At 55.8% G+C, this 26,631-nt stretch overlaps 2 protein-coding genes and 1 long non-coding RNA gene across 3 annotated transcripts; 1 reads left to right on the forward strand and 2 right to left on the reverse strand.

Moving 5' to 3' along the window:
- Positions 1 to 1,011: 1,011 nt before the first annotated feature.
- On the reverse strand, positions 1,012 to 3,261 carry LOC134431807 (uncharacterized). Its single transcript, XR_010031112.1, has 2 exons — positions 3,142 to 3,261; positions 1,012 to 1,811 (listed from the first exon to the last, which is right to left on the reverse strand). It is a non-coding gene; the product is annotated as an uncharacterized LOC134431807 (long non-coding RNA).
- A 150-nt stretch (positions 3,262 to 3,411) lies between these two features.
- On the forward strand, positions 3,412 to 8,286 carry LOC134432007 (gamma-secretase subunit Aph-1b-like). The gene is made up of 7 exons (XM_063180380.1): positions 3,412 to 3,602; positions 4,719 to 4,889; positions 5,957 to 6,030; positions 6,199 to 6,321; positions 6,672 to 6,799; positions 7,020 to 7,143; positions 7,378 to 8,286. The coding sequence occupies exons 1-7, from the start codon at positions 3,490 to 3,492 to the stop codon at positions 7,413 to 7,415; spliced, it is 771 nt and encodes a 256-aa protein (XP_063036450.1). The 5' UTR covers positions 3,412 to 3,489; the 3' UTR covers positions 7,416 to 8,286.
- Positions 8,287 to 8,989: 703 nt separating this feature from the next.
- CA9 (carbonic anhydrase 9) lies at positions 8,990 to 24,319 on the reverse strand. The gene is made up of 12 exons (XM_063180121.1): positions 24,162 to 24,319; positions 17,233 to 17,256; positions 15,907 to 16,077; positions 13,614 to 13,756; positions 12,873 to 12,965; positions 12,570 to 12,636; positions 12,244 to 12,401; positions 11,945 to 12,080; positions 9,856 to 9,879; positions 9,651 to 9,677; positions 9,420 to 9,513; positions 8,990 to 9,277 (listed from the first exon to the last, which is right to left on the reverse strand). Exons 1-12 carry the CDS (start codon positions 24,280 to 24,282, stop codon positions 9,214 to 9,216), a joined length of 1,122 nt encoding a protein of 373 aa, XP_063036191.1. The 5' UTR covers positions 24,283 to 24,319; the 3' UTR covers positions 8,990 to 9,213.
- Positions 24,320 to 26,631: the final 2,312 nt, after the last annotated feature.

A 26,631-nucleotide genomic window follows, 5' to 3' on the forward strand; every position in this document is an offset into this window, starting at 1 on the left:
TAACTGTTTACACCTCACTGCGCGGGGCTTTTTATTCATTTGAATGGCCTGTGATTTGGCAGTGGGATCCAGACGACTGTTCCCAGGTGATGCTCAGCCTGAGAAAGACATGAGCTATGTCATGGTTCAGCAAAGCTTTGCATTTCCTCCATTCTTCCACCCATCTCCTTTCCCCTGTGGCCTCACAGAGAGAGAGGTGGGCCAGGGAAAGCTCTGGGAGCATGGGGCACTGTGGAACTGCTGGCATGGGAGCATGTCTCCCCACAGGTGTCACAGCCCCACGATGAGAACCGAAGCGCCTCTGCCCTCCTTCCTTCCTTCCTGTCTCTCCACCTCTCCCATGGAATTTCAACCTTTGGATTTCTTTCTTTTGGCCTGGCAGACTGACGATCTCCCCAGAGAGTTTTCAGCCCTGCTGTTGGTTGCCACCCGACTGACATACCAGAGCATGAACTTTCAGCAGCCTCTCCCCTCTGCTCCAGTTTTCTCATCTCTCCAGTGCCTCATTTCATCTCTGAATCCTTGCCATTCAACACCCTTGAACTACGTGGTGGAGTAGGAGGACCACACAAAGAGCATCTGAGATACTTTGATGAAACTTGTCAAGCTGTGCAGAGCCAGGCGCAGACTACTGCCACCCCTCAGTCTCTCCCTGCATCTATAGCTTTAGACGCTGGGGAGAGGGCCAGAAAAACCGTGTTGCCAAATCGTGAGGGTTTTGCAAAGCTCTGGGGGACTTCAAAACAGGTCAGGCCCCCTAAAGCCAAGTGCCACATAAATCTCCCAGTCCCCAAATCCATATTATTGACTTGTCAAAGTCAGCAGAGGACAAGGCAGCTGGAGGGAAGCATGGAGGGCCATGACCACGTGTTGCCTGGGAGAGTGGAGTGTGCAGTACAGGAGCGCACGTGGCCTCTGCTCCTCTTGCTCAGGCGATCTGGGAGCAGCACTGGAGCATCTCTGCTGCAAGACAGGCCTACCACAGGGTGACAGGCAGAAAGGACTATTGGGGACAATTCATCACATTGGTTTAACAGTTGTTAGTGACAAGGTTGATTTATTGCCTTTCAGAGCAAAAGAAAATAAATAAAAATCACTTGTTATCAGGGCTGTGTTATGCAATACCTTTCTTGCAGGATGTCTCCCCTATGCTGTTTATTGTCTTTGTGGATTGGGCTAGGATCATCATTTTGGTGAACTGCATAGTATTATCTTAGAAGATGATAAAATTACCGGTCTTGATTCTATCACGCTGGTCCATGCTTCAACTGCTAGGTAGGTCCTGCTTTAGAATCACAGAATAGCTGGGGTCAGAAGGGATCTCTAAAGATCATTGCCCCAATGAGGAGGGGCACTCTAAACTAAATCATGTTACCCACAGCCCCCTCCAGCCTTAGCTTGAATGTTTCCATTGGTGATGGATGTGGTGATCACAAAGATCTGAGACCATTGTGGGCACCTTTGAACTTCTGGTCATTGTCCTCCTCCTTGCTGCTGCAGCTGTCCTGCTCCCTGTAGCTGGCAGAGGCATGCTTCCTTTGTCTGTCCAGCCAGCAGCCCACAGTGACCCGGACCAGGGCTGATACAGCATCTTAAAGCAGCCACTGCTGCTGCACTTCAGAAAGGAGTGGGGCTTCCACGGTGCCCCTCTTTCCCTCTATCACCTGCAGCAGCCAGGTCACCTCATGATGCAGATATTCCTCACACACTTCTGTCCATTTGGCTGTGTCCATGTTGGCCTGGTCAAAGTGCTGCAGTCAGGGCTGGATGGTCAGCAGAGCCAGGAAGAACACAAGTCTTGGAGCCAAGGCCTGGTGGATGGAAAGGGAGCTCATCAGGTTTGGGTGGGAGGCAGCAGGGGGCTGGGAACACCCAGGATGTCCCCAAAGCCTCTCTGAGCACCTGCTACCATTGAGAGCCCTAAGCCCCTCGTCCAGCCCAAGCACAGTTCTGTGGCCTGTCCCGCCCTGAGGTGCTTGCAGTTTTTTCTCATTAGAAACACCCTGGGCATTGCCACCAACCCTCTCCAGCCCAGCATTCCTCCGCATGCACGCTCATTGCTCAGCAGAATCCAGGTGTGCTGGGGCTGGTGATGTCCCTGGTGGCACCTCCTGCTGTGACCCATCCTCCCTGATGTCGCAGCCACCAGAGCCACATCTCCCAGGCTGGCAAGCCCCAGCCTTCATCTCCACCCCTCGGTGGGTCCTGGCCATCCTTGCCAAGCTCCTTGAGGCTGTCTAGGCCAAGCAGGCAGAACCCTGAGGCTGTAACTGTAACTAACACAGGGGTTCTAAGTGGATGTCCTCCGCTTACAGAGTGAGGTGTGACTTTCTCTGGGCCAGGCGGGCTGACTCTGGGCTGTTTTTCAAAAAAGTTATGAAATCTTAGGCAGGGACAAAACTATTGCCCTCTCTCCTCCTCTGTGATCCCTTGTGCTGGGGGCACGACTTGGCCCTGTAAACCCTGGTGATCAAGCCAAAATATCAGTAATGTTCCCTGAACAAGTGGAAAAGATCCTGTGATTTTCACTTCCAGCTACCAACTTGCTGGCTGCGAGGGCAAGCCATGAGCTGGTGGGGATATGCTGGGAGCCACATCTCCCTGCTCCCCTGGGATTCCCCTGCTTCAGGAGAGCCCTCTGTACTCCATGTTGGAGTGCTCTGCTGTGAATTGCGCCTCCTACAAACAGGGCCTGTTTTCCATGATGTAACAAAAGCCTTTCCAGACCCCTCAAAAGCCTTCTCTGACCTTGCTACATGTGTGCCAAGACTGGCATGGGAGCAGTGTTTCTGCCGGGTCAGCAGAACTCTACACCCAGTGCTCCTGTCCAAAGTCTCCCGGAGGCAGGAAGGGTGTGTGTGGGGGTGTGGGTGCCTGTAAGCGGGAAGCGCCCTGAAGTGCCTTTCCGTGTCAACCCCGTTGAAATGGGGCTGGACTGGAGGTGCCAAGCGGAGGGAGCACAGAACCACCGAGGGCGGGGCAGCCTGCACACCTCGCCCAGCCCGTGCTCCTGGGGGTGCCCGTGGGGACGAGGCCAAGCTCCCCTGGGCACAGGCTGCGCCCCCACAGGATCACGGGGCCTGCCGAGCTGGGAGGGACCCACGCGTCCAGCTCCGGCACAGGCGCCCCCGAGGCTCACACCGTGCGCTGGAGAGCCTTCCCCAGACGCTTCTGGAACTCTGCCAGGCTGGTGCTGCGACCCCTTCCTTCCCCAGGGAGGCCGTCCCGGTGCCCCACCCGGCCTGCCCGGGCCTTTCCCGGGCCTCTCCCGGGCCTCTCCCGGGCCTTTCCCGGGCCTCTCCCGGCATCCAACGCCGCCCGTAACTGACGGGCCCGGGCCCGCCCCGGGACGCGGCTTCCGGCGGCGGCGGCGCGCGCACGTGTGACGTCATCGGCCCCGGAAGGGCGGCGGAGGGGGAAGGGGCCGCGGGGCCCGTCCGGTCCGAGCTCCGGCTCCGAGCCCGGTCCCGTGCCCCCGCTCCCGCCGAAATGACGCTCGCCGTCTTCTTCGGGTGCACCTTCATCGCCTTCGGGCCCGCCTTCGGCCTCTTCATCTTCACCATCGCCCGCGACCCGCTCCGCATCATCATCCTCATCGCCGGGTCAGTCAGCCATGGGGGCTCCGGTGCCGCCGGGCTGCGGGACCACGATCGGCTCCAGGAGCGGCGTGAGCGGGGCGGGGCGCTGGGATCAGCTCCGGTGCTGCTACCAGAACGATGGTGGCGGGGGCACTGATTCTGCTGCTGGTGCTGGTCCCAGTTCGGATGCAGTGGGCTGCTGTTCCCAGTGCCTCAGCACGATCACTGTAGTCGCGACTGGGGAGCTGGTACCAGTGCCGGTGCTGGTACGGTGTAGGCGTGACAGGGGTGCTGGTACCACTATGGGTGTGACAGGGTGGTGGTGGCATCAGGGCTGTGAGAGGCATGTGACTGGTGCTGACTGAGGCACTGTGGTGGCTGCAGAAGGCACGCCAGTGCTCACACTGGTGCTGATGTGGGCTCACTGGGTCACCAGTGCTCACACTGATGCTGTTGTGGGCTCACTGGGTCACCAGTACTGGTGCTGGTGCTGATGTGGGCTCACTGGAGTCACCAGTGCTCACACTGGTGCGGATGGATGTAGGCTCACTGGAGTCACCACTATGCATGTTGGTGCTGTTGTGGGCTCACTGGAGTAACCAGTGCTCACACTTGTGCTGTTGTGGGCTCACTGGAGTCACCAGTGCTCACACTCGTGCTGTTGTGGGCTCACTGGAATCTCCAGTACTCACACTGGTGCTGCTGCTTGCATGACAGGAGCACTAATATTGTTTGTCTTACTGTCACAGCACATAGTAGACATGAGAACTCATACAGTACCAGTGGAGGGTTGGTAATGGTACTGGTGCATGTGTGCAGCTGGGAAACTGGTACCAGTACCGCTGTGGGACCAGAAGGACGTGGTACTGGAAGTAGTACTGGCATGGATATGAGCCTGGTGCTGGTACTGCTGTGGGCACAGCAGGGGCACTGGTGCCAGTTCTGGTGACCAGTGGGGCAGGTGTGCAGGCACAGCACAGCAGTGAGACCCATCTGGGCACCACCTGCCCCGCACCAGTACCAAAGTGGCACTGGTGCTGGTTGGGGAGTGGGCACGGCTGGGCACAGCTGCCAGTGCCAGTCCCAGCACAGTGGGGACTCTGGCACAGCACTGGTGCCAGCAAGCTCTGTCTCTTACAGGGCTTTCTTCTGGCTGGTGTCACTGCTGCTCTCATCCCTCATCTGGTTTATCGCAGTGAAAGCCAGCGACCCCCAGGATGAGCGGCTGCAGAAGGGGCTCCTGATTTTTGGGGTGATGTTCTCTGTGCTGCTGCAGGAGGCCTTCCGCTTCCTTTACTACAAGCTCCTCAGGTAACGGCATCTCTCCCACTGTGCCAGCGCTGCTGGATGCTCTTCCCAGCTGTGGTGGTGCCAGTTTTGCCTGTGAGCTGCTGGACTGGGGGGAGTGTCAGGTGTGGTGGGAATCTGTCTCAGTGCTTACCCCAAGAACGTGGGTGGCGCCTGTTTCAGTGTGTTGACCCCAGTGGGTCTGCAGAGCAGCCCTAAGGTCTGGAGCATCTGGTGCCCTGATTGAGCAGCTGGGTCACAGTCTCAGAGCAGCCTGGGCAGCTTCCAGTCTTCCTGATACCATTGTCTTGGAGTGCAGGGGTTTTGCTGCCAGGGGAGCACGTGCTGCACCCTGTCCTGTGGATGGACAGACACTGTGCTGGGGCTGGGCAGGCAGGCACAGGGAGGTGTCCTTCATACTCCCTGGTCTTCCTGGGAGAATGCAGGGGCAGCCGTGTGGGCAGGCTCCCTGTGGCAGGGCCCTGCCGGAGGCGGGCAGACAGAGGGTAGCAGAGCTCCACGGAGCAGCCTCTGACATAAAACCGCTGCGTTTCCTTTGCCTTGCCATCTCCGGTCCCAAGCACTGCTGTTCTCCCTAGGCTGAGGAACTGCCTGGCATCCTCCTGGCCTATCGCACCTCTAGTTGGTACAAATTGCAAAGCCTCTCCTCTCACAGTTTCTCTCCGCACTGAATTTTTTTAACTCTTCAAGCTCTTCCTGCACCTCCTCCATTGTTAGTCAACATCTTTCTAAGTGCGGAGATCAGGTACGGCCTCCCATGCCTGCAGTGGGGCTGCTTTCCATGCGGGGGTGCTGCTTGCCTTACACCCAGCGTCCTGCTCACACCAGCCCTGCTCTGCCGGGCTGGCTGGCACCCGCATTCCTCTGTGGAAAATCTTTCTGTGTGGCCTCACGTGATTTTCACATGCCTGGTTTGTCTGGTGGTACAGTCACACGGACGGTCTCCGTGGTGGGTGTTGCTCGGGGAGGGGGAGGTTGCCAGGAAGGTGCCATGGTGCAGAGTGAACACTGCACCATGCCTCAGGAGGTGGCTTGGCTGTGCTGAACTCCAGTGTGCTCTCACTCCACAGGAAGGCCATTGAGGGGCTGGTGGCCCTCAGTGAGGACGGCTGCTCCCCCATTTCCATTCAGCAAATGGCATATGGTGAGTGCTGTGCAGAGTGGAGCACCCTGACTGTGGGGCAGTGGGTGGGGCTGGGCAGGGCTGAGGATGGTGCTGGGAGCAATGGATTTCTCATGCCAAAGCTCGCTCAGAGCTGCATGGGGTGACCCTTGGGAGGTTCCAGGTTTAACAGTGTCCCTGTCCTGGCAGTGGCTGGCGTAGGCTTTGGTCTCATGAGCGGCGCCTTCTCCATGATCAATCTCCTGGCAGACGCATTAGGGCCTGGCACTGTGGGCATCCATGGGGATTCACAGCTGTATTTCCTGACCTCAGGTGAGTAACTGGCACCCTTTGCTCACATCTCTGCCCCACCTCAGATGCAGCAGATGAGATGCTGGAGTTTTCCCTCCTACATTGTCTTGTCCATGCTGCACTCTCACCTACCTGAGACCCTTATAATCCCCTGTCACATATCTCTGTGGCAAACCCTTCTTGCTGTCCCCTGTGATCCTCCCTGCTCTTCATTTCATGTCTCCCATATGTGGAATCTGACCCAGCACCTCCCAGTCCAGCCAAACTGTTTCTCTACCCTCTCTTTAACGATTCATCTCCATCTCTTCCCCAAGTCTGCTGGCTAAGTCAAGTGGGTGAGTCCCTGGTGACGCCTCTTCTTCTCCCTGCAGCTTTTATGACCATGGTGCTGATTTTCCTTCACACCTTCTGGGGGATCCTCTTCTTTCATGGCTGCGAGCACCGGCGCTGGTGGGAGATCGCAGCAGTCGTTATCATGCATCTCACTGTTTCGGGGTTGGTGAGTAACTGGGAGCAGGGCTCTGTGCTGGGACCTGTATTCAGAGTACTGGTCCCTGTGCTGGTGGGAAATAGCCTTTGGCACTAGCAAAGGAGCTGGCTCTTCACAAACCAAATCCTGGGGCTGGTGCCGCCTGTCTCACTCCATTCATTGAGGTGACAACACTGTCCCTGTCCTCTCCTGCCTGTTCACCCTTCTCTTCTCATTCCTCTCTCTGCAGTCGTTTTGCAACCCCATGTACGTGGGCAGCCTGGTGCCCTCCTACCTGCTGATGGCTGCTGCCGCTGCCTGGGCTTACCTGGTCTCGGGGGGATCCGCGCAGAACCTGCAGCGCTTCCTGCTCTGTAAGTGCTGCTCCAGAGAGGGGGTGGGAGACACTCTGAGTCTCATGGGGTACCCAGACTGGTGCTAGGATGGTGAGAGGTTGTCCCAATGTCTCAAGCAAGGGCATCATCCCCTTGTCTCCCAGAGCAGAGGAGCAGGTGGTTTTTGAGGCCGTTGTCAGGTTGTCGCCTCTCCTGCGGGAAGTGGGGTGGAATTTGGTGAAAACTCACTGTTTCTCTTCTTGGTTCCTGCAGGTTTACAGAGCGGAGCCAGCCCCCAGCCAGGATCCTGAGGCTCTGCAGGATGTTCCGGTCCCCAGTCACCCCTCCCCTCCCCTCCTATCCTGGCGGCAGGATCGGCCATCACCTTCTTTGCAATATCTTTTCTCCTGGACTGGGGGACCCTGGCCAGCCCTGGTGGGGCAGGCACTGGGGTCCAGCTGTGGCAGCCAGCCAACCAGCGTGGCTGAGACTGGCTCACTCCAACGCCCCTTTGGGAGTCCTCATAAAACACCTCAGTTTTGGGGGACCCAACTTTGCTGGCCCTGCTGTGAGCTCAGCCCCAGTTAGCCTGCCTGTGACTGCCAGAGGCTTGAGCCCAAAGAAACCCATCGCTTCTCCCCCCGCTGCCACAGATGTGCTGTCCCCCATGCCAGGGCAGGGGGCCCGCATTGCCTCCTCGCTGCAGGGTGGAGGAAGGGGCTTTGCAAAGTGCTGCCGTGCCCTGGGTCGTGGCTGACTGCTGTGCTCCTTTCTCCACCTCTCTGCCCAGTCCTGCTGCCCCAGGAGCCACAGCCCTGGCAGGGCTGAGCTGGCATCCTGGTGCAGCAGGATGGTCCTGGGGGACCCGTGGGTACTGACACCATGCAGGATGGGAGGAGGAGAGGGAAAAAGACAGTATCCAAAGGACCCAGTGGGCATGGAGGGTGGTGGAGGGTTTGGGAGGACATGCAATGCCACAGCTGTTGCCGGCACAGATTTGGGAGGGGGTTCAAGGGACCATTCCAATGGATCATTGCCCTCTCCTGTTCTTGGGGATTTTCAGGCGGGTACCAGCCCTGGTTCTGTGCCACAGGGCTGGGAGGGAGAAACTGCCATCGGGCTGAAAAGGCAGTTTTATCCACAGTGGGCTTTTATACCAATAAAATTAAGTACCACAGACAAGTGGGGTTCTGTGTGGCCAGCAGCGCTGCCCTCATGGGGAGGGTACAAGCAGTGGTAACAATGGCTTTGTGGTGGTGTGGCTGGAGGGGGATGGTCTGGAAGTTGCAGACCCTGTTTGCCTGCAGGCCTTGCTCCTGCTCTGTCCATCCTAACAGTGACTGAACTCTAATTTTACAGCTTTGGGGTGGAGGCCACTGAGGGCTGTAGCTAGGGAGGTTCCTCTCCCACACAGGGCCAGTTTGTTAAGGTTTTGTCATGTCCATAAAGCTCCCTGGGACTTCGCTCTAGCTCCACAGGAGCCATCATGAAAGGTGGGAGGTAGCCACAGATCTAGGGTTGTCCTGGCTAATCTAGCTGTGATAAAGCCAGAGGTGAGCTGGGTGGGGGCTGCCCAGCAGGCAAGCAGTGGCTCTGCCACCTTCAACTCTGCCTTTCTTCAGCCTTACCAAGCCACAGCTATGTTTTTCCAATGCTTTGCACAAATAAGAGGAGGAAGAAGTCCCAGAGTGATGGAGGGCAGGGCTGGGCTGTAGAAGAAGCCTTGTGCTGCTTACTCTGGAGCTCTGCCCAGTGCACAGAGGCTGATACTGTCTTTGCTGGTTGGGAAGGGGTCCCTGCCCACCCCTCTCCACTGTGATTTCAGCTGAACCAGGGTGCTCTTTCCTGCCCCACAGCTTCCCACAAAGGCAACAGAGACATCTGGTACCATGGGAGGATTTTACTTTTTTTTAATGAGTTTTTACCTTTTTTATAACAAAAATATCTATTGGGGCCAAATGCTGCCCCCCAGACAAACAGTCCATGTGGGCAGCCCGTGCAGCCAAGGCGTGCTGGAGCACTGGTCTTCCTTGACCTGGGGTGGGAGTGAGGGGAGGTGGGGTGACAGGCTGAGCCAGTGGGGCTGGGACTGCCACAGAGGTGTGGAGTTCACGCAGTGTTCTCGGTGCTGGCTGCCGTGTAGATGACCTTGGATTTGGTTGGCGAGTCCAGCCTGGTGGGGAAAGAAAGGGGGAAACTGTTAGACTAGGAGGGAGGTCTTGTTGCCTGAAACCACCATTAAACCCTCTTCTTGTGGGGCCCCTGGACCAATCCTGCCCCCAGGCACTGTCCTCCTGTGTCTCCCCATTGCTCACCGTGTGTTCTGGCTGCGGTGCTTATAGATGTACAGCAGGAAGGCCAGTGCTGTGACAGCAAAGAGCACCCCGAAGAGCACAGCCAGCACATCTCCTGCAAGCCAAGCACAGCCATGTTACAATGGGGATGGTTCCCTGTAACTACTGGCTGAGCAAGAGCAGGCAAGGAGTAGGCTGGTAGCCCAAGGGCAGAGGGGACACAAAGAACCAGCCTTGGCTGGGCACACTTACCTGCATGAAATGAGCTGGAGTGTCCTTCTGAAAAGGAGACAAAGACTGGAAGATGAGAACCAGCAGCATGGATGCTAGAGCAGCCCTACAAACCCACTGTGGCTGCCCACCCCCAGCTCAGCACGTGGCTTGCACAAGACCCCAATTCCCAGGCAGGTACACCCCCTGCCCACCTTCCCCTGCTTTGTGCCAGCCCCTCACCTACCTGCTGTTGCTGAATCATCACTACCTGTAAAGAGAGACAACACAGTCAGGGCACAGCCTTTGAAGTATTTGGGAAGTCTCAAGCCTGAAGGCCTTTAGGTTCCACTTCCAAAGTAGGGCTGCCTACAAGACTCCCATCAGCTGCCACATCTCCAGCAGCTCACAGTATCTTGCTGCAGGAAGCCCAGCCCTGACACCCTGCCAGAAGCGTGAGAAAAGGGAAGAAAAAGGGATCCCTGAACCACAGCCTACACCTGAGCCTTGCTGAGCCCAGCCAGAAACTTCCCCCACTGTTGTTGCTACAGCCAAGGAAGCAGGCTGCTGAGCACTGCGGCACCCCATGACTGCACAGGAGACCCCAGAGAGGCACCTGGGCAGAGCCCAGCAGGCAGCAGCCATGGGGACAGTTGCCTGAGATGGTCAGCAGCTCCCAGGGAGGAGGCAGCCACACATTGCAGGTAGGGCACCTGGCATGGGGATGGCTTGGTGGCCCTGCATGCTGGGAGGGAGCTGTGCTGGGCAAATGTTTGCCCAGCATGAAAGCATGGTTTTTAAAGAGCTGCGTTATCATCTGTACATGGCTCGGGTATGGTGCACAGAGTGGCACTATCTATGGGCTCTATCCAGCTACATGGCTGCTGCAGGAAAGCTGCCACCTCCACCCAGCAGCTTATAACAGGAGTGCTTAACTCCAGCTGGGGGTGACTGTCAGAAAGATCAACAAGCAATGGCACAGAAGGCGCAGCTGTAAGCAAAACAAGGTGTGATCCATCCCTCTCAGTGCTCAGCAGCCCCAAGGGCTAAAGCAGGCAGTTAGCACTGATGTGGGGAGAAACCCCCAGCAATCCTGTGCATGCAAGGCAGGGGACCAGTAACGTCATCCAAGAGTACTGGGACATTCTCCTGGCACTTGTGGCTTTGTTACAGTGGGGATTTTTGTATAGAAATAGCAAATAATGGAAAAAAAAAAAAAGTAGAGCTGGCCAACTCCCCCCTTGCCCCAGTGTTGGGAGGCTTTGGAACAGCTTCTGCAAGAAAGTAGTAAAAGAAAGGCTTGGAGGTAAATGGAAAATATGATAAAGTATCTAAGAGGTTTACCAAAGATAGAGCATGCCAGCCTAACCCGATATCCTTCTTTGATAAGTGATATTCTAGACAAAGAAAATGCGGTAGATTTTATCTCTCCCAGTTCCAGTGAAGCATTTGATGCAGTGCCACATGGGAAACTGCTAGCCAGGCTGAAGACCACAGTGATTAAAAGCCTAGAGCCATTAGCAAGCAGGCTGCAGGTGGAACGGTGAGGGAAGTGCCTTGCACCACATTGTGTGGTTATTGAGGCATTGCCCAGAGGCCTGGGACCAATCCTGTGCTGTTCCTATTAGTCACCTTCACCGAAGGTGTGGGAAATGCCATCAGAACAGAAAAGGAACAGGATGTTGAATAGAAAACCCCAGTGACCTCAGGGAGCAGCAATGGGCAAAAACTCAGTGATGCAGAGCAATAGTCACACCTGATGATTAATAGTGATTTCTACTCATGCCTGGAAATCACCAATGCAAGTAAGGCCTTCAAGGAGAAATAGAGGGTGGGCGTTCAGGGAGCCCTCAGGCAGGGGACTGTGTGCTTGGCCAGGATGGCTGTGAGGCTGTGCTGACAGAGCACAACCTTCAGCAGGAGTCCCCAGCACTGCCCTTCCTGCAGGATTTGGGGAGGGGTGTTCACTGCAAGCTCGTACCTCTGGCAGCTCCTACTGAATTTATCTATTGCTTTTGGGATTGAAGTAGCTAGCTGGAGTGCTAGGACCTGCCTCTTTGCTCCTGACCATGCATCCCCTCGTCCTGCTGCTGTTACATCTGCAAGACTAAGGATAAAATAAGTTTCTATAGACCAGTCTTCCCCAGGCAGGGTGAAGAAAGTGCAGAAATGGGAGAGAGCAGGACCCTAAGACCATTGTGCCACATGTCACTTGCCAGGCAGGTCTAAGCCATGCTGTGTTTCTGCAGGATACACAAAGCACTGAATCCTGCTGCTGCCCCCCATCACAGCATCCCTGCTGCTGGGAGCAGCCTGAGCACACTCAGCACTCTTACCAGGAATGTGTTTCACTGAAGGGGAGGTCTGGAAACTCGCCAGCACCCGCCGCCCGTGCAGGCTCTGCACTGGTCGGTAATTGTTCTGCAAAAGCTCGTCCTCAGGGCTTTTCAGGGTGGAAACCAACAGTGACATCTGGAAGGAGAGCGATGTGAACAGAATAGCATATAACATATGTGGGAATAACATCCCGCTTTTGGGAGCAGATGAGCTGCAGAGCCCTGGCACAGGGCACCCTCACCAGCTCACAGGGAGAGGCTGGGAAAGACCCAGTGCAGAGCTCATTGCCCTGACAGACCTGGTGATGAGAGAGCAGCATGGTCTGGTTGAAGATTGTCCACTTGACTGTCTGGTAGCAGGGAGGGGTGGTCAGAGAGCCATTATAGTGAAAGTAGAGGTTCAGGTTGGCAGGCAGCAGACCTGCGATGTTGAATCCAGGCACCAAGGTTTCTTGTCCTGGGAGAGGACACATAATGGGAGTGAGACTGGTATAAACCCCTTGGAGGGCAACAGCATGAAGATCATGGGCAGTGTGGCACTGCATGTGCTGCAGCTTTGCTGAGCAGCTGGTTTCTCTGCTGGGCTGCAGCCCCTGACACAGTATGAGGTGGGACAGGGCCTTACCTACTTCTTCGATTTCATGCAGATGCTTAAGTATTTCATGGTAGTATTGGTTCTCCCCATGCCCAACCTGCAACACAGAGACCCCAAGGTAGCAGCAAGGCCACGGGATGAGATGGTGATGGCAGCAGGGAGGTACGGCTCCTTGAGAGAGGCACCCAGTGACATCTTCATTCTTATCAGGGCTGATTTGCCCTTTCTCTCCCCTTCTTCCAAAGTATATTTGCACCTCTGTCAGTCCCCAAAACTGTGTCCAACTCTGCCCACCCCAGTCCCATCCTCCTGCTGCTGATCCGTGAAGCTCACCTCCAGAAAGGCTCCCAGTACAGCCAGGCCATCTGGGTGAACCATTGCTTCTGTAAGGCTGTCATACTTGGTATTGTAGTGGACCACATGGATCTGGAAGGGAAAAATGCAATTCCAGTGCCCGATGGATGCCACTGGGAGATGCTCACTCCCACAGGGCTACAGCCTGCTGACACAAGGGCTGTGAGACAAATGCAGGTGGGATGAGTACCACTGCGAGGAAGGGAAAATGCTGGTGGGTCTGCTGGTGCAAAGCAGCCAGCATGAAGCTCTGTCTGCAGGAACTTCCCTGCTCATAAACAGCAAATCAGTGCTCTGTCCTGCATAACAGGGGCTAATACTGCAGAGCCAGGCTCAGTTTGAGGACAGCAGCTAGAGAAGGAGGGATAAAACCAGATGGGAGCTGGCAGAGCAAGAGGACAGTGTGTACAGAGTAAACAGTCCCTGTAGCTCCCAAAGCAGGCTCACAGCCTCCAGAAAAGCTGGCTTCCACAGCCTGGGGACGGCCGCAGCTCCTGCACCATCAGCCCAGGACCAGGCTTGTGCATGAGTCTGGCTCAGCATCAAAGTGTGGCCTGCCACAGCAAACTCCATTGCTGCAGAGCAGCCCAGGATCCTGGCCAGGAGTTACAGCCCACATCCAGAGACAGCCATGGGCGAGGAGCATGAGAGCACTCCGGTGCCTCCTGTGCCCAGCACCGCGAGGGGAAAGGTGCATCCAGCACCGTGAGGGCTCCTCACCTCGGCAGCAAAGCGGCGCCCGTTGAGAGTGTGCTCGGAGCCGGGTCCTGCCGGGGAGCCCCAGTGCAGGTGCAGCTGCGCAGCTCGGTACTGCTGGGCATAGCCACCAGCCAGGGCCAGCGAGTCGGGCAGCTCAAGGACAACTGCAGAGCCAGAAGGAAGAGGTCAGGAACACAACACAAAGCCCAGCCCATTCCACAGGTACGCAAAGGAGGGAAACAGTCCCTCTGGGTTTCTAGAAGCTGGTCACAACAGAAAATCTTGCTTTCCATTTGTCATGAGGCTGTGGGCAGGCCTGCCAATGCGGCAGGGTTCAGCTTCTGACCTAAGGTTGTAGGACACTGCAGTAAATATGTCAGCTTCAAAAAGAGCTGCTATGAAAATGCTGGAAAGTGAAGAGCCCCTCCACAAAGACTCCTGGGGCCAGCTCCAAGCCAAATGTTATCCAACAATTAATTCAGTAAGTGAGAATAATATAAAGAGACCGTGAACAAAATTCATAGAGAAGAATACTGGCAGAGTGGTGGACATCTATGAGAGCAGGGCAAAGGGACAGAGAGCTGCAACTCTTGGCGAGCTGGGACCTTTCAAATAAAGCAGCCTGCAAGTGTATGACAGCACTAGAGCTAGTGCCATAGAGGCATTAAATATTTTGAAAGTACTTAGAGCTAAAACTTTTGCCCCTTCGGATACCATAAATTCATACTTTGATTTTTCTTTACTTTAGTGTGGTTTGTCCAGCTATTTTGGACTACTGCAGCAATGTGGCAAATCTAAAACTGAGTTACCTGGACATGTGGCAAAAATATCAGGAACATCTTTGGACCCTGAGAAAGGCTGTCTTATCCTTTTAAGCACCTTTTCCTGATTTTTAATGTAAAGTCTTTTCCTTTATCCTTTATTAAATGGGGTGTCCCTTAGTTACATCACTAATAGGGCACAGATTTGGGATTAACTGCATAACAGGGCTGTGATGAGTCATTGGCCATCTCAAGTTCCTTGCCACTGGGTTCAGAGATAGAAAACTCAAATACAGGAAGTGAGAAACTGTTCCCTCCCAATGAATTTATCTGTTTTTACACTTCTTTCATATAGGTAAACCATTGTCTTCTTTCTCCTAACTACCTGAGTCATTTTCAAGCCCTCAAAAAATCTTATATAACATTTACACTTTGTTACCAAAATGAGTAACTGTACAAATAGCTAACTAGGCTTGCAACTTTTTATTTATTTATGGCTTTTCATAAGGCAGAACAGTGGTTGCCACAATAAAAAAGGCGTCTTAAAAGCCTTGTGAGAAAGTACTTCCCCTCTCCCCAATGAAAATGCTCTCACTGCTTTTCTAAACACCAAGCAACACCAGATGCCAGGGTGTCTAAAATAGCAACTACTGAGCTCAACTAGTTTAACTCTGCAGGCACATTAGGGCAGGAGGCCACAGTGTAGAGCCCTGTGCATGCAGCACGCAGCTGATCTGACCATACACAGCAAGCCTGACCCGTCAAGTTTGCTGTACACACAAGTCAGCTCCATCTCGTTGGCCACCAGGGCAAGGAGGTGCCTTATCACACCATCAGCAAGTTCCTAAGGCCCTTTCTCCATAACCCTTTCTTAGCTCAGGGGCTGGCCAACATCAGTGTGCACAAAACTTTCTGCCTCCTCCAAGAAAAAGCTGGTAACAACCAGGTCCAACCATGCTCAGCTGTGGAAAAACGTGGTTTTCCTCCATATCTGGAATACCCAGGCTGATACTAAAATAACATGAATAAGTCGTGTCCAAAAAGTTGTTTACAAAAACCATGCTGGTATTGGAGAAGGGAAAACAAAAACCTATGAAAATTTCTTAAGATCTTGAGATAGAATCCTCAAGTACAGACAAAGTAAGGTGGCAAATGTTGTGCCCTAAAAGACAGGTGTAAGTAGCTTAAAGTCTAAGCCGCATCCAAAGACTGATGAGTCCTTTGAAAGTGAAATGCAGAGGAGGAACCAGTGGCTCAAAATGCACATCAGAAATATCACGGACACATTTTTAAAGAAGATGTGGAGTTAACAAATTTCTGGAGCTGGCTCCCAATGGCTCTGGACATGTTGGGGCTTCTCACCTTGTCCAGGAAAACAAATGGACATGTAAAATTTCTATAGCCTGTTGCTTCCCTTTTGGCCTAGAAGGCAACAGGGTCACCGCCTGCTTCGCAGAGCCCAGGGGAAAGTCATCAGAGAAGCCCAGTCCTGCTGGGAGAGTCTGAGCATCCTCTCCTTGTGCTCCAGCCCCTGCAGCTGCCTCTGCCCCCACCTGTGTGCCCGTTGTTCTTCAGCTTGAGCAGCTGGTTGGCGGGCAGGCTGTACCCAGAGAGCTGGATGGGCCGCAGGTCAGGGCTGAAGATGGCCTGGGCTGTGTCAACATTGATGGGTGACTGCTTGGTGCCCCCGCAGTCCAGGTAGTCTGTGCTCCAGTGCTTCAGGTCTGGTGACAGAAGGAAGGGAAGGACTGTCAGTGAGATCCTCAGGGTGAGGAGACCTCCAGAAAGAAGACTTGGGGTGCTGGGGAAGGGGACTTGCACTGCCCGGGGAGGTAGCCATGCACATAAGTTTAGTTTCCATGAAGTTAGCTTGGGAGCAGCTTTATGTCAACATGTGACTGAACGCAGCTGTATCAGGAAAGGTCTCAGAGCATGGTGAGCTGCCAGGAAAGTCTATTTTTGGGGTGTTTAGGAAGAGTGCAAGAAGATCATTTACAAGTGGATTTGGCAAGCAGAGGAGCTGCTGCCCTGCAGCTCATCACACACAGGCTGCCCTGCACAGCCTGGCCTCCGGCAGGTACCACCTCAGGGCTGCTGGAGCAAGGTACCACAGTGCTCCTGGGCTCTGTGGCAAAGGGACAGCTGACATGGCTGGGCTGCCGCTGAAATGGCCACCTCTTCCCAGCACTACAGCTGGGATAAGCACGGCTGATGGTCAGAAACCTCCCTTTGCACTGCAGAGGACTGCTTCTAGCGTGTCATGGACCAGTGCAAACCCAGGCTTGTCCCCAGGCCAGCTCCTCACAGGACCCCTGTAAATATGGAGCTGGGTGTGAGCAGCTGAGCCAAACCCCAGAGTGATGGGGCAGTAGAGGGTGTATCTGTCACAGCACTGTGGTGATGCCCACCATGGGTGCTGTGGAGAAGCCCCCCAGGCCGTGCTGCAAGGGCAGGGCCAGGCAGGATAGGATGGGGAGGGAGGGTGACAGAGGGCAGAGGTGAAGACAAGCTAATCCCTGGGCTGGTCAAAGTCCTAACATGGGCTGCAAGTCCAGCGTGGGGAGAGCAGCCTTTTCCCCCCTTGGCACAGGGTCGGGGAGCTCTCATTGAGGGAGGAGCCCTTCCCTGAGGGTCATCCCCCACACCCACGGGGCTGGGAAAGCCCTCATTGGAGCTGCTGCTTCCTGGTGAAATCAGATCAACCTCTGGCTCTTCAGCCCATCCATGCCTGAGTGCGGGCGCTGTGTCAGGGTCAGGCAGGAGGGAAGGGTGAGTCGTGGAGTGTGCACGGAAGCCTTGTAATAATTAACCACAGCTGGCTCTGTTCCAGGATCTGCTGGGTAGTAGGAAAAAAGCAGAAGTAACTGCAGGGTATTTACCTTCATAGCTCCAGTGGCTGTGGCCTTGAAAAAAAAAGAAAAGAAAGAACCACATGAATGGAAGGGAAAGGTTGTCAGCAAACACACCTCTGCCAGGCAGCAGGTCTCCAGGCTCCCACTGCCTTCCATCCCCCTCCCCACCTTTGCTTTCCCACTCTCCCTCTGTCCCAGCAAAGGGCATGCTCCCAGAGGGTATTGCCTCCTCGGAGCACAGGTAAGTCCCTTGCAGTTGTCCGTCAGAGGGAAAACCCCAGGTCTGACATTTTGTCGTCATTCTCAAAAAAGAAAAATCAGAGACACTGGCTTCCATTACTGAGCAGCTGTACCAGCTCCAGAGCAGCCAGAACTTCCCACTGCCCAAGGACAAGGCACTTCACAAGGGCAGCTCTCACACTCCAAGAGGAGTTTGGGCAGCAAGGTGCACTGCACCGTGCAGACACCCTCCTCCCACCTGGGAAAGCTGCCCTGGCACTGGCAGCAGAGGAAAGAAATGAGCATCAAAACCTCCTTACATCAGTGAGCGCCTCTGCAGTGGGGATGGACTTTCACGGGAAAATGTGCCAGGCCAAATGCTCAGCTCTTGTTCCTAGCTGTAGTTCTTATGATTCACCCAAATGCCCACACAGGGCTTCATAAGGTCCTACCATGCAAAACCTTTTCCTTTGGAAAAGCAGGAGGGAGGATGGGGCATCCCATGCCAGTACCTCTGCACTTCTTGTGTCACCCATGGGTCACAGCAGGGCAAGATGTGACCTGAGCTTCCCACAGCTGGTGGTGTACCAGATCTCTAGATCTAATGTGCACATCTAGAGGGGAAAAGCCCTCCTGGGAAGGTCCTGAGAGTACCCAGTACTTAAAAGGCTGGCCCTTGCACTGTCACTCTCCTCCAGAGCTGCCAGCAATGCCTGAATTCTTGGCACATCACTGGAGCTGGCCCTAGAAGTGCACCAGAACCTCTTCTCAGATGCCCCTGATCAAACACCTTTGCTATCACCAGCCCCTCTAAACAACCAGCTCCAGGCAAAGGGATGTGAGGCTCAAATTTTCCCCAGGCAGGAAAACATGGCCCAAAAGGATAATGTGCCTGCTCTGGCTGGCACAACAGGTAATTCATAGGCTCCTGCTCTGTTTTGTCCTTACCAGCAAACTTGTCGCTGCAGACAGGCTGTTGGCACTTCCCAGCCCTGGAGTGCAGGAGCAGAGAGTGCCAGGATGGGACAGGTTTGGGGCAAACGGGGGCGTTCATACAGCAGCAATGACATGGAGGAGCATTTAAGAGGTACAGCTGAGCCCAAATATCATCTCTGTCCCTCGGTGGGGCCATTTGGTGGGTGTCTGCCAGCCTGGCCAGATGCAGGAGGGTCTCAGCCGGAGCTGTCCCGGCCCCCATCCCGGCTGCTGACAAGAGCCATTGACACGGTGCTGCTATTAATAGGAGTGGATTCCAGCTCAGGGGTGAGAAATGAGGAGACAAGCTTTCCCAGGCCCAGATGTCCCATGCAAGGCCCTAACCCAGCAGGATCCTGCCCTGCACTCAGCAAGGATCCAGGCATGGGCACTGCTGGGGGTCTTGGTGCATGTGCTGCTGGGGAGCGTGGATCACCACAGCCAGGCTGGAATGGGAAGGGCTGGAGGGTGTTCAGGGCACTGTGTGTTGCAGAGATGGGAACAGATCTTGGGGCTCTGTCCTGTGTGACTGGTGACTCACTTCTGTCACATTTCTGACACTCAGGAGCAATGCTTAGGAATCTCTTTGGTATTCCCAAGGGCATAGGAGGAAGGAGTAGCAAGCAGAGGACCGGGCAACCTCTGCTGTGTGCACCAGGACACGTGGGCTGTGGGACAGACTGCAGTGCCCTCTCCATGTCTGCTTGCATGGCACTGCCCAGGGATGCACCCAGCTGTGCTACAGCAAGCTGAGATTCACCCATCCTGCCCACCTTGCTCACACAAAGGGTACCTGCTACCCGGGCACCGGCTTTGCACAAAATCCAGAGAACATGGACCCTTCTCCAGAAACACAGTATGTCTTCTCTCACACTGCTCCCACTCTCCTACCCCTCCTGGCACTATTTGCACAAAGAAACACTCACACTGGGGCAGTCCTGGCACAGGTAAGGCACAGCACCTCAGGGCTGGCACATCCTTCACTGCACATGCCTCTACTGGCACAGCCTGCCACAACACCCCACTTTTTGCTCACCTTCAGGGACTCTGCCTGGACAGAAAGCAGCTCCAACATCGTATCACAGACTGAGCAATAGCCCTGTGCTGATACCTGCCCTGCTGTGTCAGCACTGTACCAATTACCTCAGGTTCCCACATCTCCCAGCACACGCCTATTCCCACAGCCGAGGGGTCTCTGGACCCTCCTCACAGCCTCCTGCCAGCTCAGCTCGGCAGCTCTGGACACCCCAAAGGCTGCAGCTGCACCCAGGAGCCAGTTCAACCCACCCCAACCCAACAGACTTCCTCAGGGATGTCTCAGCATCAAAACCAAAAGGATCTATGAGCTCTTATACACCCACTGAAGTCCCCTTGAGTGTGTTTTCCCATCCCGTGGATCTGGGTGCAGTGATGGCACAGACAGGCCGCCCCCTTCAAGCAGGCATCTCTCAGGCGCAGCTGTGCAGGTCTGGGCCCCCCTGGCACACGCACCGAGCGCTGCAGGAGAGCGCCGAGGCGAGCCCTGGGTCAGGCTCTCAGCATCGGCCCCTGCCTCGGCACGGCTCGGAGCAGCCCTGCACCAACTCCTCCGATCCCTTCCACCTGGAGGCATTTGCAATCTCGCATCCCTTTTCCGTGAACATTAACCCACTGCCCTGCCCAAGCGCCGATTTGCATAGCTCAGTCTGCCTCCCACACCTCCCGCCGGAGCGCGTCCGCTCCTCCCGAGGGCCGTGCGATGGTGCCAGGTCCCCCTCCTGCCCGGCTGCTGCCGCTCGCCGCTAAAGACGTGGCAGCCCCTGGGCAGCGGGTGCTGCAGCTCTTGGCGTGCCCTGCCTTCCCTCGGAGCACCCACTGGCCCGGCAGGGACTGCAGAGCGCTCCCAAAAACGTGGGAGGACACAGCCCTGGTGATGCGACGCGCACAGCTGGAGATAACGTGCAAGAGGAACGTGCAAGAAGAGAAGTTCCTTGCAGGGGTTCCAGCAGGAGAGCACAGCAGGGTGCTGACAGGATCTGCCCGCCCTTGAAGGCAAAAACGCCTCCGTTCCCAGCCGCGCAGAGCCCGCCGGCTCACCTGAGTGCCGCCTGCCACCCGCCTTTCCCCAGCGGCCCGCGATCCAGCCAAGTTTCCCACGAGCTTCCCCCCTTCACACCCTCCCTTTGTGCTTTCTCCTGCTGTTCCTTGCTCCCACTCAGCCCTCCCATTCTGGGATACAGGCTTTGCTGCAAGTGCCAGCTCCCTTCCCTCCTTGACATCCAACACCATCCAAAACACTTTCCCGCCGAGCTCAGGCGGACGCTGCCATTACCAGCGTGCTGCTCCGCATGTCCTGCAGTCCGGGAGGAAGGGTAGGAGCAGCTTTTGGCAGCCTGAGGAGCCAGCTCAACCGCTGGCTGCTGTGAATTCCACGTAAGAAAGGCACCGATGCAGCAGGCTGCACCCAGGAGACCTCACCAAGGGCACGCAGGGATGGACTGTGCACCCAAAGGACTCAGGATCATTTGCACAGACCAGGAGGCAGCCCGCAGCAGGGACAAACAATAAGGAAGGAGACCAGGGGTTTGCCCAGTAGGTCTGCACCTTCTATCCTGACTTTTTCATATTTTAGGTTTTGTGCAGTCTGAGGCTGCTGCAGACCACCTGATAGCACTGAGACACGTGCATCTCACAGCGTGGATGCTGCCTGACAGCAGCACAGCCACTCCTGCTCTCTGCTCGCCTTGAACTCTAGAAGCTCAATGGCTTGTGTGTGGCATGCAGGACAGTGAGCTCACTTCCAGCTCTTCCCTCCTGCTCTCTTATCATCTGGGCGCACTGTGCCTTGTGCTCAGACACAGGGAGTTCTGGCATCCTGCCAGAGCCCCCTCTTCCCACTGGGACCCAATCCTGAGCCACATCTGGCTCAAAGCCCCATGGGATGAGGTCAGCTCACAGATGCCAGACCAGAACCACTCTGCTGTCCCAGGCTGTGAAGGGATCAGTGGAGCTCATGGCCCAGAAGAGACAGTAAGTGGAGTGTTATTCCCAAGGGTCAGTAGGCTAGGAGGTACCAGGCCATGCAGAGATGCACAGAGTGCAGGTGCCAAAGTAGGGAGCAGCCACAGCAGCCAGGTCCCAGCCTACAAAACACATCCAAACACCATGTCATTTGAAGGCAGTGTCCTGATTGTGGAACCTGGACTGTGCCACTGTGCTCACGCTGCCCAAAGCCAGCTCTCCAATCTGTGGCAAACACGGCACAGGCACAGGGTCTGGGCAGGGGCATGCATAACCCAAGCATCCTTCTGCCAAGCCCCACAGGAAGCGTCTCTATGGGAGGCTGTGCAATCCCAGCCCCATCTTCTCTCTGGTTTCTCCCTCCAGACGGACCCGACGCAGCAGCACCCATGTGCTTTCGGCCCAGGACACCACTCCATGTGCTGCCCATGGGAGCGCTGATCCCTCCCAAACCTGGCTGCATTAAAGCCCCTTTGTGTTTATAAACTCTGACCCACTGCAAGCCTTTGGGATCAGCCTTTAATCTGCCACTGGCAGCACAGGCCGCTGCAGGGATTGTTCTTTGTTCTCCTGGTGGAGAACTGCTTGGGCTATGGATCCCAACACTGCCAGCTCCCCCCAGGAGGGGCAAGGGTTTGGGTCAAGGAAGGCATAGGACAGGCTTTAGTCCAGGGAATGTTCCTGGAGTATTGCTCCTGCTCCTTCCAAACCCAGCTGCCCCAGCAATTGTTGGGGGAAACAGGAAACAATCAGAGTGCTGCAGAGAAAGGGCCATCCCAACGAAAGGGAAGAAAATGGGGAAATCCCAGAGGACAGGTCAGTGCTTGGAGCTGGGGAGAGAGATGAATAAGAAGTATTAAGCAAGAAAGATAGGTTCACTTGGAGAAAAAGGACATTGGAGAATGAGCAAGAAGAGGATACTGAGAGCAAGACACATCTGAATAAGAGGGAGAGGAAACAGGGAAAGGGAGATGCTGTTTCCCAAAGACACACTTAGCGTGGGACTCAGGTCTCTGGGCAAGCCAGAGTCTTCTCAGGGAACAACCTCATGGCAAATCCCTGAGCACGTGCTGAGTCCTGGGAAGCCACCAGCCCTACCTCATGCACTAGCCTGGAGGAAGAGGAAACCAGCTCCCCACCCGGCAGAGGTGCTGAGACACGCAGGTCCTGGCAGCTGGCAGGAGCCTTGCAGGGTTCCAGCCATTACCTGCTTCCCATGGGATTCCATCCAGAAATTCAGCCTCTTAACACTGCTATAGCATGGGCTAACTTGCCTGTTCCCTACTGACCTCCTGGCCACCTCCTTTCCTCTTCTCCATCCCCGTCCTCCCACCCAGCCATCCCAAGCCTCACGCAGTGTCCAGCCCCTCGGCCAGCGCAGCACACCGGCATGCTGAACGCCCGACACCCTCCCACCCTGTGGCCTGGGTTACTTAATCTCTGTGGCAAGAACCGTCTGCATCCCCATCTCTGTCCAGGGCTCAGCCCGGCAAGGGCGGCAAGAGCGGCTCTGCTAAGTGATTCATTGGAATAACAAAAGCAGCTCCTGGCACAAAACAATTCCTGGTCCTTACCATAGGGCAGCTGTCCTGGCACAGGTCAGGACAACTCCTTACCAGAGGCAAAACCAAGGACACGCTATGAGGCTGAGCCCGGGAAACAAACCCGTGGGCAAAGCGGGAACAAGGAGCATGAACAGGGACAACAAAGTCCCTGCGCAGGACTCAGCCCCAGAAGAGCAAATCCACAGCACTCTCCCAAAATTCCTGCAGAGCGCTGGCGGTGCCTCAGCCTCCAATCAGAAAAGGAACCAACCCCAAAGACCCAGGACTTTTTCCCTGAACCTGTAACTCCGAAAGCCCCCACAACACCAGCAAGACATCTCACGGGGAGGAGGAGGAGGGGCACACAACCCTGCAGCCCTGCGTTCTGTCACGTCCCCCGTCCCCCATGGTCAGCCCCCCTCCAGCTCTGCAGCAGGGCCAGACCCCGTTCCCTGGGGCCCGCGGGGGACGAGGTGGGCGCAGGGCAGCCCAGCCGACATCCTGCAGGGTGAAGGGGCCCGGCCGCCGTTCCCCACGCCGGGAGCGGGGCTGGAACCTCCGGGCGGACCCCGGGAGCAAGCAGTGACTGCTTGGTGCACAGCCCTTGTAGCCCCATCGCAGGAAGCTCTGAGCCCCTCAGTCTGATGCGAGAGGGACTAAGCGAGGGAAAAGGGCTGCGGACAAAGCGAGGGCCCAGCCCCTGGGCAGGGGTCGGGCCAGTGGAGCCGCACGGGAGTTGGCGGGAGCGGGGACAAAGGCAGGGACGTGCTGGGGGGTGCAGCGCCCGCAGCTGGGCGATGCTGGGGGGGCGCATCTCCTCAGAGGCACCTCATCCTGGGACGCACCTGGAGCCCTAACACGGGTGCAGCAGGAGGCACAGCAGCCCCTCCACACCCAAACCAAGCAAGGGGAGAACTCCCAGGCATTGGTGATACCTCTCCGCAAAGCATCAGACATCCCAAATCCAGCACGCCTTGCACTGGGGCGCTCCGTTCACCAAAGACCCCCAGCCTAGCAAAGGAGGGAACCCTGCACATCAGGGCACTCCATGTATCGGAGACCCCAAACTCAGCACTGGGGTGCTGCCCGCATCAGGCTGCTGAGGCACTGGCGGTCCCAAACTCAGCTCCGAGGCGCCCCGTGCACCGGAACCCCAGAGGAGCAGCGGGGCGCCCCACGCCTCGTGGCGCCCCGCGCACCGAGGGACCCCCCGCTCACCTTTCCCCGCGGAGTGCGGGGTCTCTTCGCCGCCGTGTTCCTGTTCGGAGCCGGCACGGCCCGGGGAGGGCAGGAGCAGGAGCGGGAGTAGGAGCGAGACCCGCAGCGCGGCGCGGTTCATCTCCGGCAAGTGCGCGGGTGCGGGACGGCGGCTCCGTGCCTGCCCGCCCGCCCGGCCGCACGTAAGTGAGAGCGGGCGGGGAGGGGGAGGCGGCTCTGACTCACGCCTCCGTTACCTTTTATAGGGGCTGGAGCCAAAGTCTGCCGCCGCACGGTCCAGGCAGGTGAGCTGCCCGGCGCGGGACTCGAACGCGGGACTGCCCCGGGGGCGCCCCCGGCCCAGCCCAGCCCAGCCCAGCCCAGCCCGGTCCCACGCCAGGACACGCGGGGCCGCCGGGGCGGGGGAGCCCAGTCGGCTGCTCAGCCCCTTCAGCTACGGGGTGTTCCCTCTCCTCACCGATGGTTCAAGGACCCCTCACGGGTGGGGAGTCCCTCTCCCAGCAGTTGGTGAAAGACCCCTCAGCCATTGGGTGTCCCCTGTCCTCAGCGACGAGGGAATGGGCTCTCAGTACTCGGTGTCTCCTCTCCTCAGTGATGAGTCTGGGATCTGTCACCCATGGGTTTCCACTCTCCTCAGCAGTGGTTGTCTGCTCTCTTCAGCAATGAAGTTGGCACCCCTTGGCCGTGACTGTCCCCTCTCCTCAGTGGTCAGCCAGGGACCCCTCCATCATGGATGTCCTCTCTCCTCAGAGTTGACTGAAGAGCCCTTTGATAGTGGCCGTCCCCTGCCCTCAGTAATGGTGTTGGGACCCCTGAGCAAAGGGCCTCTCAGTGGTGGGTGTCCAGTCTCCTCAGCAATGGGTGAAGGACCCTGCCCTATTGAGATGCAGAATCTCCATGGCTGTCCCCTCTCCTCAGTGGGGAGTGAAGGACTCTGCTTGCTGATGGATAGTTAAGAAAAACATTTCTACTTGATGGCACAACTCCACTCTGGGCAGAAGTCTTTCTTCTGCTCCTCAGATGTGGCAGGAAGCATGTGGGTGCTGCTCTGTGTACGTACAGTGTACCTGGATACCAAAAAGCTTTGAACATGATTCTGCACCAAAAGTGACCAGGCACATGGACAGCAGACTGTAGTACATATTGCTAGATGCAAAGTGCTGCACATTTGGTGTAATCAAGGATGCACAGCATGAGGGTGAGCTTTAATCAGCTAATGAAACACATTAGAAGAGACCAGAGAGACGTGGTAATGTCAGCTCACCACTTGCCAAGAAAAAAAAGTGAAGCATCAGAGATTATCAAGAAAGAAACAAAACCCAAACCAAAACAAAAAGTCCCCCCCAGCCTGCTGTTGAATAAATCTTGGGTGAAAACTCCTCTCATTTTTTGCCCATGGTTTTGTTTCTCCCATCACAAAAGGGTCAGGGACAGAAACAGCATGTATGGGGGCCCCAGGGCTGTTTGGGGGCGAGAGTGATTTTCATGAAAAGAAGGAGCAAAGCAGGCATGGCTGCCCAGCCTGGTGGTGTGAATTCTGTGTCCATGGCACCCTGGCTTGTATCACACCAGAGAGCAGGGAATGAGCACTTACTCTCTCCAGATAGCAGATTTACAGCACAACCAACGAGAATCATCCAGCAGAAAGTTTGAGTCCAACCAGCAAATAGTTTTTTTTCATGTGGTGAAGAAGGGAATGGGAAAATCCTTTCTGTCAACATGTAATTTGTGCACACACAAAAAGGTACTGGACAAGTTAGTGGGATATTGTGCCTTGCTCTGTGGCACTGCTGGAGTCCCAGCTCTGTGCCATGCCCCATAGGCTCCACACCTCTGCTAAACCAGTTTGCCCAGCTCTTTCCCAGGCCAAATCACTGGTCAACCCAACGCCTTCCTTTACAAATGTGCTCAGCATAGCTGTGTGAATACATCCATATCCACAGGCTTGCCATTGCTGCAAGAAGGCTCGAGATCCATCAAGCAGTACAGAAGATCTGTCTGGGGCTGGATTTTTCCTTTTGCTCCTTCTGGAGCAGAAGGAACGCATGCCAAAAAGTTGGCAGCTGGGGACACAAGCTACCATTGCCATTGGCTACCTGGCACCACGGGCTTCTGCCTTGGGCTGTGCCAGAGATGGTCCCTCTCTTTTAGAAGGCTTTGACAGAGAACTCTGCTCCGGGGGTGACCTGCAGGTAGGATCAATGCAATTATTCTGATCCACCTCATTCCTTCCCACAGCACATAAACTGAACCGTTGGATAAGAAGATATTAATTTGTCCATGCTCAAGGAAGCAGGGCTGTGGGAGGAAAGCAAACCATAAACTGTAATTCCAGTGCACTCTCCTGCTCATATCCTGTGGTTTATCTAAATGGTCTTTATCCTGAAGGGAGATGAAGAAGGCAGTTATATACAGCAGAGGAATGACAGTCTACCCTTTTTTCAGGACAAGACCCTGAGGTTTCCCACCT

This window comes from Melospiza melodia, chromosome Z, assembly GCF_035770615.1.
Source record: "Melospiza melodia melodia isolate bMelMel2 chromosome Z, bMelMel2.pri, whole genome shotgun sequence".
Taxonomy (NCBI): Eukaryota; Metazoa; Chordata; class Aves; order Passeriformes; family Passerellidae; genus Melospiza; species Melospiza melodia.

Bases quoted from the DNA above. Each gene is read 5' to 3' on its own strand.
- CA9 (XM_063180121.1), bottom strand. From the start codon at position 24,282: ATGAACCGCGCCGCGCTGCGGGTCTCGCTCCTACTCCCGCTCCTGCTC. The intron at 13,757-15,906 runs GTGGGGGCAGAG...CTGGCTCTGCAG, and splicing joins GAAGAACAACGGGCACACAG to TTGTCCTTGAGCTGCCCGAC. The intron at 9,880-11,944 runs GTAAGAGTGCTG...CTCTCTTTACAG, and splicing joins TTCAGTGAAACACATTCCTG to GTAGTGATGATTCAGCAACA.
- LOC134432007 (XM_063180380.1), top strand. From the start codon at position 3,490: ATGACGCTCGCCGTCTTCTTCGGGTGCACCTTCATCGCCTTCGGGCCC. The intron at 4,890-5,956 runs GTAACGGCATCT...CTCACTCCACAG, and splicing joins CTTTACTACAAGCTCCTCAG to GAAGGCCATTGAGGGGCTGG. The intron at 7,144-7,377 runs GTAAGTGCTGCT...TGGTTCCTGCAG, and splicing joins CCTGCAGCGCTTCCTGCTCT to GTTTACAGAGCGGAGCCAGC.